This window comes from Choristoneura fumiferana, chromosome 14 (genome assembly GCF_025370935.1).
Source record: "Choristoneura fumiferana chromosome 14, NRCan_CFum_1, whole genome shotgun sequence".
NCBI lineage: Eukaryota > Metazoa > Arthropoda > Insecta > Lepidoptera > Tortricidae > Choristoneura > Choristoneura fumiferana.
Window position 1 is genome coordinate 15,914,611 of NC_133485.1, and position 10,986 is coordinate 15,925,596.

Sequence of the window (10,986 nt, forward strand, 5' to 3'; positions counted from 1 at the left end):
CATCACATTTAACCGTCGGTTAACGCTAATCAATGGATGGTGAAACAGCCCCTTAATATTATTATTTTACTAAGCTTCTACGTACGCAAGCGGCGACATAGGTAGATACTCAACGGGGGAAACGTGGAAGAATAAGTATAAAGAAAAGTTGGTTCCAACATGTGGAATTTTCGAAAAATCCCTTCTATGTGTACATAAGTTATTTATACTGCCTATTTTAGGACTAACTGGTTTAGACTACACTAGAGGTTTGCTGAATTTGTGACGACATTATGTTTACAAGCTTTTACTTCACTTGCAATGTCTGTATGTATGTAAGTTGTTGAAGTCAAACACCCATTTCTTTAGATCGGATTGACTTCAAATTAGTTACGTAAATATAAATAGAATAAAATAAATAAATATAACCATTTAAGTGCAGCCACCTTAAAAAATATTTACTAATGGATACATTCATTCATTCCATTAACTCACTAGCTACTCACGTAGCTAGTGCGAGGTACGTTAGTGCTTGCTCTCAATGCACTAAATACTAGAAAAGTCCAGTAAGCCTTCAATGGATTCACCTAGAGCTCTAAATAACCGAGAAAGCTTACGTATGGGCCACTTAGCTGCTCTTAGCTGGAACACTCAATTATTAATGGGTGGACTTGCATACGTATTCGGGTTTTGAAGTTAAATAAAATGTTCCAATCGTGTTCCAATTATATTGCTTTGGTGTTAAATACTGAATGATAGATTTAACTGGGGTATAACAGCTTTATATCCCAAATTGAAACTTAGCTTGTTTTTATAAATAAATTTTGGTAATATAGACTTTTTATTGTATACCTATAATATGATTTCGTTTGTTAAGATTTGTAAAATTCTTTCCGATCCGATGCGATGCAAGCCGTTCGTTGGAATGGAAGTCGTTGGGCTGTCGCCGCATCCGTTCGTATTCTTTCCGATCCGATCCGATGCGAGCCGATTGGTGGAAATCATGCTTTAATGAGATGTCATCTCTGTTAATTGGGACAAGACAATAGGAGACGGAATCACAGATATCTGTCACATAAAATTTATATCAGTGATCGAAACATGATCTAAGACGTATCGATATACGTATCCTTTCTCAAAGGTCTAAGTAGTCTTGAGTGCAAAATCACGAGACAGACCATTCCTTTATCCTTTAAGAACATAGCGAAACCAAATAAAAAAATGCTAAGCCGCTCTAAAGCTATGCAAATGTACAAAGGTCTTGAGGGTCGCTCGCCGGAGGCTGGAAGGACGAGTAAAGGGCTGTTCACAAGAACAATTGTAAAGATATACTCTTAATAATTATTTATTATTTAATAATCATGTATGAAAGCTCTATCCATACACTGAGCTAAATATACATATTATTATGTCGTTTAGACTGCAAGAAAAATCGTGCAAGTTGAATTACATTGCGAGGCATAAAGCCAACGAGTTTGTAGTGGTCAATCGAGCGCGCAATGTAATGTACCAAACTTGCACGGTTCTTGCAAGTGTAAACTCGGCTTAAAGTGACTATCGTATAGCCCAGTGGTTAGGGAACCTGACTGTGAAGCTTGCTTGGGTCCCGGGCTCGATCCCCGGCCGGGACAGATATTTGTATGAATAATACGAATGTTGTTCTCGAGCTTCGACGTTTAATATGTAATTATGTAGGTATGTGTTTGTCTACATAAGTATGTTTATCCGTTGTCTAGTGCCCATTGTACACACAAACTTTGCTTAGTTTGGGCTTAACTCAATTAGTGTCAATCGTGCCATGAAAAACAAAACATAGTTTATTTAATATTTTGAGATAGGTAATTCAAATATTCATTTGGTTTAACTTTAAATTAATTTGAAGAAATTTATGCACTTATTTACTTTCATCATTCATACAGTAGACATTCTTTTCCAGGCAACTATGTCCACCCCTTTATGGGGCAGGGAGGGACCGGACAAGGGGCAGGGGTACAAAATGCCATCGCTTTGTAGCCGACGTTAATCCTTTAATAGCAATCGAGCTGCTCCCAGCTTCTTACCGACTACCGCGGATTACATCATTGCAGAGGAATGTGAGAAGAGTATATACTTGTTTTAGGTTGTCCTGGAGGACTGGCCAGTTGGAAAAGTATCAAAATTGTATGAGAAAAAAAACAATCGCGTTTTTTCTAATTATGAGCAAATAAGTCCTGAGGCCGTATTGCCTAACGTTTCTGTAGCTCCGATCGCAATCAAATGATAGATTTTTGTTGGCAACACCAACAAATAAATATTTTTTACTATGAGTGGCAACACTAGCGCCCTCTCTCTTGCTTCAGCTCCGACTCTGTGAATTGTGTGATTTCCAAATTAAATTTATTTTAATTATAAAAAGGCCTTTTCCTGGACATAAAATCAGTGCACAACAAACTAAACCTGCTCTACATAATGGTCCTTCGATAGTGATAAAACAAAACCAGTGAAAAGTGCTCGAAAAAACCAATTTACCAATTCAGAGTTTTCATACGGAGCTGCGATACAAGGGCAGCCATCTTGTCGATCATCACGCGATCGCCGCCAAGATTCTCGGCCGTGGTGACCCGACGAGCAAGCACGATCCTGTCAGTGGGCAAAAGGAAGCGCAATATCGTACTCTCAAATACGACGTGGAAGTACGCAAGCCATCCCGCTTTCAATACATAGGTGCGAGCAGTGCAACAGAGACGCCGCGCCTCGAAACTTAATACGACGCAAGCCATCCCGCTTTCAATACCTAGGTGCGAGCAGTACAGCAACACCAGCAGACGCCGCGCCACGGGAGCACACGTCGCAAGCCATCTCGCTTTCAAGCTATAGGCGCAAGCAGGACAGCAGGCACGCTGCATCGAAGCCGAAACCTGCGCGCGCAACCAAGAAAGAACGACGACCGACCGACGCAAGCGACGACATTTTGTTTTGTCATTGTTCGTTCATTCTCGTTATATTACTTCTATTTTCAGTTTTTAGTTATAAAACGTATCGTTGCGAAAAGTGTAGTCGTAATTTGTTATTGTTAGAATGGAAAACCAAGAAAGTCTTATTAAACAACTTAAGGCGTCCCGGGGATACGCCAAGGCGTCCATGACGCGCTTGTATAGTTTTGTTTTAAATGCGGAAGATGTAAAACTCACAGACCTTTCAATATTGCAAGCAAAACGGTCTCGCTTAGTGGAATTATTTAAAGAGTACGAGAGCTACAACAAACAGATCCTCGCTCTCGATGAGAAGGATCCCGAAGATGTGGCCGAGATCGAAGGCAAGTACTTCAAAATTTTGACTGTCCTCAACGACGCGGTTATGGAAAAGTCCTCCCCTAATACGAGTACATCTACTTGCGCATTTAAGACAAAATTACCTACGATCCAAATTAATACTTTCACGGGGAAATATAGTGAGTACATGCCATTCATTAATCTGTTCAAAGCAATTATACATAACGATAGATCCATAGATAATGTACAAAAATTGTATTACTTGAGGTCATTCTTACAAAAAGAACCTTTAGATTTGATCAAAAATCTCCCGTTCAATTCTGAAAGCTACGACGAAGCACTGAATTTACTCAATAGTAGGTATAATCACACCTCTAAAATCATAAATGAACATATTAATTCACTCCTTGATTTGAATGCCATTTATAAATCAACACCAAGTAATATCAGGGAGTTTGTATCCCAAGTAAAGCAGTGTTTAGCCTCACTAAAAAACCTAAATGTCAAAACTGAAACCTGGGACCCTATTATATTGGCTATTTTATATCGTAAACTAGACTCGTACACCTCACGGGCATATCAGCTCGAGCGAAGCGATGCTGCCGATCCTACAATCGAAGACTTCCTGCTGTACCTGGAGCGGAGAGCCTTGGCATTGGAAAATGTTGAGCCGATGACGTCGGGCAAAACTCACCACCGGCAGCAGTGGTAAATGTAGCTGCAGCATCGGAGTTCAAGTCCTGCAAACACTGTAAGTCTAATCATAGATTATTTGAATGCAATAAATTTAAACTTCTGCCTTGTGATGAAAGAATTAAAATTTGTAAAGAAAATAACTTATGCAATACTTGTTTGAACAATCACCAAGGCAAATGCAGATTTCATTTCCGGTGCAACATTTGCAAACAAGCTCACAATACTTTGCTTCATCCGGAGGTATCACAGCCTGTCTCTTTACTTTCAAATACAGATTGTGACAAAATTTTAATACCGACTGTCAAAGTCAAACTTTTTAGCCAGACCGGTCAGGAGGTCCATGTAAAAGCTATACTGGACTCTGCATCGCAAGTGTCTCTGGTAACAAATAAATTGATTGATGTCCTAGGGCTCAGCCCGAAGACCGAAAATACTACAATTATAGGGGTCAGCAACACAAATAATGCTGCGAGGTATTCAATTCCCCTCAAAATATTTTCACTGGCTTCACCATACAAGGTGACAATTAATTGCCATGTGCTTGAAAAAATTACCTGTAAACTCCCACAATTCAAGGTCGACCTGGAGGCTTTAAATATTCCTTCAGATTTGAAGCTGGCTGATGCAGAATTTCACATTCCATCGGAGATAAACATGCTCATAGGTGCCGACGTATTTTTTCAGACACTGCTGCCAGATCAGCCAGCGCCTCAGCGCCCGCCGCGGCAGGCTGCTGAGCAACACGCGCCGGGCAGCAGCACCAGCACCAGCATACGCAACCACGCTTCGTTAACACTAAATTCGGCCACATCATAGCAGGAGCTTTACCTAGGCAAACCAACTCCAAAACAAGTAAGGTGTCGCTTTTATGTCTCGACTGCAATTCCGACCTTAATGAAAATTTAAAAAAGTTTTGGAAAACCGAAAGCATTCCTGAAGTTTTTAATGAAAGCATTCCGGAGCATGAATTATGTGAGAACATTTTTCAAAAAACTACTTTACTAAAGGACAACCAGTTTCAGGTCGATTTACCTTTAAAATTGCCTTTAGACGAAATTAATAATGCTCTCGGCAACTCTTTTGACTATGCATACTATAGGTTCTTAGCCTCGAAAGGAAATTGCATAAGAGTCCATATTTGCTTTCCGAATATGAAAAGTTCATTAATGAATACATTGAATTAGGACATGGGCATTATATTGACTTCAGTTCCTTAGATTTGAAAAACGATCCTTTATATTTCATGCCGCACCATGCTGTAATAAATGAAAACAGCAAGAGCACGAAGACCCGCGTTGTCTTTGATGCCTCTATGCAGACTGACAAAAAGATATCATTAAATGACCTTTTACTGAATGGGCCTCTTGTCCAAAAGGAACTGTTTGATATAATGCTCCTGTTCCGCTTAGGTGAATTTACATTCTCCACTGATATACGCCGAATGTTCAGATGCGTAAATATAAATCCGCAGCATGCTTGCCTGCAAAACATTCTATGGAGGTGTAATGTAAATGAACCTATACAATGTATACAGCTAGATACCGTTACCTACGGTCAAAAAAGCTCGAGTTTCCTAGCAACGCGTTGTCTGCATGAACTAGCTGTTAATTATGAAAATGAGTTTCCTTTGGCTTCATACATTTTAAAAAATTGCACTTACGTTGACGATGCCTGCTTTTCGCACTCCGATTTGAATATAGTTGCGGAAGCCAAGCGGCAATTATGTGAACTATTAAGCAGAGGAAATTTTTATACTCATAAATGGGCTTCAAATAATTCTCAAATATTAGAGGGAATTTCCCCAGACAAACAACAATTTGACGATTTAGATTTTCAAAAAAATGATTTATTTATGAAAACATTAGGATTGACACTTAATGTCAGTAAAGATTGTTTTGTGTTCTCTTGCCCAGAACCGTTTAACCAAGAATATCCTACTAAAAGGCAAATACTAAGTTACATATCTAAATTTTACGATCCTCTTGGATTTATGTCGCCTGTTTTAGTCAAAGCAAAATCCTTTATGCAAAAACTTTGGTCAGAAAAAATTGACTGGAACGAAGTTCCATCTGATCCATTGCGACTCGAATGGCTTTCATTTGTACAAAAATTAACAGATATGAAACCTATAACTATAAACAGAAACATAAAAGTTCCCAACAACGCTAGTGTGGTGCAATTGATAGGTTTTGCTGACGCTTCGAGCACGATTGGTTATGGCTGTGCTGTATATCTTCGAGTGGTTGACGACTCTGGTAACGCTTCACTTACCTTACTATGCTCTAAGTCACGAATCAACCCTCGCAATCAAGATACTATCACTATACCGCGCTTGGAGTTAAATGCAATGCTTCTACTCGCAAAACTAACAAACAGAGTCTATGACACGCTAAATCTTAAAATTAACATACAAGGAGTTTATTTATTTGCTGACTCACAAATTGCACTCGCTTGGGTCAATACAGAACCAATAAGATTACAAGCTTACGTCGCGAATCGCGTGCGGTTGATTCGTGAACTTACCGCTAGATGGCGCTGGCTGTACGTGGCCACCGATGACAACCCAGCTGACTACGTGAGCAGAGGCGCAGATCCAGACGAGTTGCTTCAACTAACCACTTGGTGGAATGGCCCAGGTTTCCTGCAAAACGGTAAATACGATTTTAATAAAAATTTTGCCAAGCCACCCACAGATGACTTACCTGAAATGAAGAAAGCATTTTCTAATGCCAAGGTATCCCTGGTCACGCAGCAGGAAAGTAATTTTTTTGGTTTCCTAGAAAAAATCTCAGATCTTAATAAAATGACCCGTATAATGGCCTATATAATGAGGTTTTGTCACAATATTAAAAATAAAAACGCGCGCAAGTCAGGTACCGCGCTATCTCCCACTGAACTGCAAGGGGCCTTAAATAAAATAATACAACACGAACAGAGCATTCATTTCAAGGAAGAAATTAATTGTTTAAAATTAGGAAACGAAAATGTCAAAGGTGCGTTGAAACCACTTCATCCCTTTATTGATAAGGATAACATGCTTCGAGTAGGCGGTCGATTAGACAAATCTAAAGTTTTTTACTCGCAAAGACATCAAATAATTTTGCCAAAGCAATCTCGAATAACCAATCTCATAATTTACCATGAGCACATAAGATTGTTACATGCAGGTGCAAAACTTCTGTTATCTAGCTTAAACCAAAAATATTGGGTAACAAATGGATATAACCATATAAAAACATTTGTAAACAAATGCTTGCTTTGTTACAGGATGAAGGCGCAGGGTACAAAACAATTGATGGGTTCTTTGCCACCTGAACGAGTCACAGCCTGCCGACCTTTCCAAAAGATAGGCATAGATTTCGCGGGTCCAATTCAAGTCAAAAATTCGCGTATAAGGAGAGCTCTTCAAACAAAAGGTTATATATGTGTGTTTGTCTGTTTTGTAACAAAGGCCATCCACTTGGAGCTCTCCTCCGATTTGAGTACTGATAGTTTCATGGCCTGTTTTAAACGCTTTATAGCGCGACGAGGTTTGCCTACAGACGTGTTCTGCGATAACGGAGGCTGCTTCAAGGGGGGCAAAGAACACATTGGTTGAGTTGTACCACTTGCAAAATTCGCAAGACCACAAAACACAGGTACTAAATTATTCAGCACAACAAGGAATAGCCTTCCATTTTGTACCTAGTTATTCGCCTGTGTTTGCGGGTCTTGCAGAATCTTCTGTGAAAAGCATGAAATTTCACTTAAAGAGAATTATACAGAATTACCTTTTAACATATGAACAATTAAATACCATATTGTGTCAAATTGAAGCTGTCTTAAATTCTAGACCTTTATTACCTGTAACAGCTGATGATGTCAATAGTTTCACTTACCTTACTCCAGGGAATTTTTTGATAGGGACTGCGATGACTTCTTTTCCTGAAAGAAATAACATAGATATACCTGTAAGTAGACTTAAATTTTGGGAAATTTGTAATAAAGTAAAAGGTCACTTCTGGAACATATGGCACAAGTACTATCTAAACGCCTTACAATGCCGTCCCAAATGGCGCGACACCATGCCAAATGTTAAAGTTGGTGCCTTAGTGATAATGAAGGAGCCTAATGCCCCTCCCTTAACGTGGCCCATGGCCAGAATTGTAAAGACTTACCCAGGTCCAGATGGCTTAGTTAGGGTAGTAGACCTCGTAACACCCTGTAAGAAAGTTTATAAGCGTTCTCTAAGTGGCTTTGCCGTGCTGCCTTTAGAATAATTTTATTTTTTAGTTATGATAACACTATCACTCTTGTATAGTTCTATAAGAGTAAGATCTTAGAATAAGTAACAAAGAAACAAATGTAACCTTGTTACAATATAATATAAGTAAATATTTTGCTTACAACATGTAGCACACCTATTAATTTCATTTGAATTAATGATTAAAAAAAATAATAAATTAAAAAATATCCTTTTTTGGTTTGTTTAAAGAGTTTAGTTTTTTTAATTCATTGAAACTTATTGTTCTGTTTTACTATAACCTAATTGTGAGGTCTGCCTCTCAGAACCTTTTAAGTTTATAATGTGTATAAACAAGAATAATAATATACTCTAATATTATATAAATATAACTTTAAAACAATGGTATTACAAACATTCTGGGTGGTGACAAAAATCCCTTTTGATAATTAATCCCATTTATAAAAAATAATAATAATAATGCGGCTACATGCCCTGGCCCCCAGCATGTTGGCAACACCAACAAATAAATATTTTTTACTATGAGTGGCAACACTAGCGCCCTCTCTCTTGCTTCAGCTCCGACTCTGTGAATTGTGTGATTTCCAAATTAAATTTATTTTAATTATAAAAAGGCCTTTTCCTGGACATAAAATCAGTGCACAACAAACTAAACCTGCTCTACAGACGTGTCTGTCAACTTGAAAGTTCGACTTTAACGACATATTTATTTGATAGGAACTTGTTTAAAAATTGAGATTTATTTGGTTGATGGTACCTATGTATCTCACTTTTGATATTGTGTGCCATACACTGGCTGATTGTGACAAACATCAATGTAAATTGTTACATTTATGTAATCACTCACTTTCTGTCAATTAATGTTTGTTGATGTTGTGTCTTAATCTCACGATCTTAACGCCATCTAGCGATATTCCACTTGTCAGAAAACCCTCATTACGGGGAACCCTAATAGGTGGCGATCGACATTGACGCTCGATATATCTCGCGGGATAATGAATCCGGCGGCGGTAATGAAAGTCGCCGCCACATGTTACATACACCTAACAATTGATAGAGCTGGTGGCACGAGCTACATTTGTATCTATCAAATGTACAGGATGACAGTTTTAAAAGGTCTGGAATACTAATGTATAGGCAATATTTTTTTTCCAAAGTTTCAAATCCCAAACTATTTTCAGAAAGAAAGAAAGTTACATTTATTTAACGCCATAAAACAAACATAGAACAAAAAAGACATACATGACCCTAAATAGGTCCCCACAAAATTCTCAAATTATTTACCACTGGGAAGCAATTTTACAATAAGCATCAAATTAAATAATTATCTTCATCCCAGCCTATATATGGACGTCCCACTGCTGGACACAGGCCTCCTCTTAGAATGAGAGGGCTTGGGCAGTAGTTCCCACGCGGGCCCAGTGCGGATTGGGAACTTCACGCACGCCATTGAATTGCTTCGCAGGTTGTGCAGGTTTCCTCACGATGTTTTTATTTACAGTACCGCACATGAATTTCGAAAAACTCAGAGGTGCTGCTTCAGAGGCGATAGGTCAAACCACTAGGCCACCACGGCTTCCAAATAATTATCATATCATTATTAATGTTTTTCTTCACTTAAATAAATTTACAAAAATCTTAATGCAGTCCACAAAAGTTCACGACAATGGCGCTACCTAAAATCACAAGTCATTAAGTAAAACGTGTGCGTTGCCCGAAGCAATTTCAATTAAAATATTCTTATTTTTTTGCCACCTCTATTAGTTTTCTAGCTCTGTCCGAAATCCGCTCTAGTTGCTCAGCAGCCGGTGCATCTTACCCAACGTTACCTAACACGTCGTGACCACGCACGCTACGGACTTGGACAAACTTCTAGAACAGGTACTCCGAATCTGTGGACCACACCCCCATAGGCCCCATCTTTCGGGATAAAAACTATCCTATGTCCTTCCCCGGGACTCAAACTATCTGTATACCGAATTTCATCTAAATAAGTTCAGCGGTTTAGATGTGATGAAGTAACAAACAAACAGACTTACCAACTTTCGCATTTATAATCACGATCGATGATCACGATTGACCCAGTGTATTCACAGTTTTACTGGCATTAATATCACTTCGTTTAAAAAGCAGGTAGCAAGTAGTATAAACAGAAATTCGTCGTATACCTGTTCGTATCGTAAACTTGTAGACATAACCCTCCAAGTCCGGTAAAACATAGGTTAAGTTAGGTTAGATTTTGACAAGGCACGAAGCGCCGCAGCCACGCGGAATAGGAGCTCCGCGAAGCGAAGCTCTTAGACTAGATCATAGAATTAACGAGAACGGATACCGACTAAACTTCGTTTTTTTTTTTGCACTAGAAAAAGGGTAAACAATCTTGACGAGTCTTTTTATTGAAAAACATTTAAAAAAAAAATATCTTTTACTTATGACACCAAAAGCATGTAAATGCTCATGTAATTAATGTCCTTGTTAATTGTTACATATTTGCTGTGACTTATTTTTCAAACGTTTTTTTAATAAACGTCACGTCAAGATCGCTTACCTTCTTTCTAATGCTAAAAAAACGAAGTATAGACGTCGGGGAACTTTTTAGACCACTTGACACTTTAATTTTCTATTAAAAGTTAAACGGATTAGTAGCACTTTGTAATATAATAGCAGTGGTCTTAGTAGCAGCACTGGTTTAGACCAGTAAAAAAAAAGTCTCCCAATTCAAAGTCTTCACTCATCGTAGTCGCACAGTATGTAATTCTACATCTACACAGATGTACGCACAAAACATTTTTGCTATAAATACGGAACAGTGAAATT

General features: G+C 38.5%; 1 protein-coding gene across 1 annotated transcript; it reads left to right on the plus strand.

The window, feature by feature from the left end:
• Positions 1–2,948: 2,948 nt before the first annotated feature.
• On the plus strand, positions 2,949–3,924 carry LOC141435304 (uncharacterized; the record flags this gene model as incomplete). The annotated part of the gene is made up of 2 exons (XM_074098006.1): positions 2,949–3,274; positions 3,788–3,924. Coding segments are annotated over exons 1-2 (375 nt in total), but the record flags the coding sequence as incomplete, so codon positions are not given.
• Positions 3,925–10,986: the final 7,062 nt, after the last annotated feature.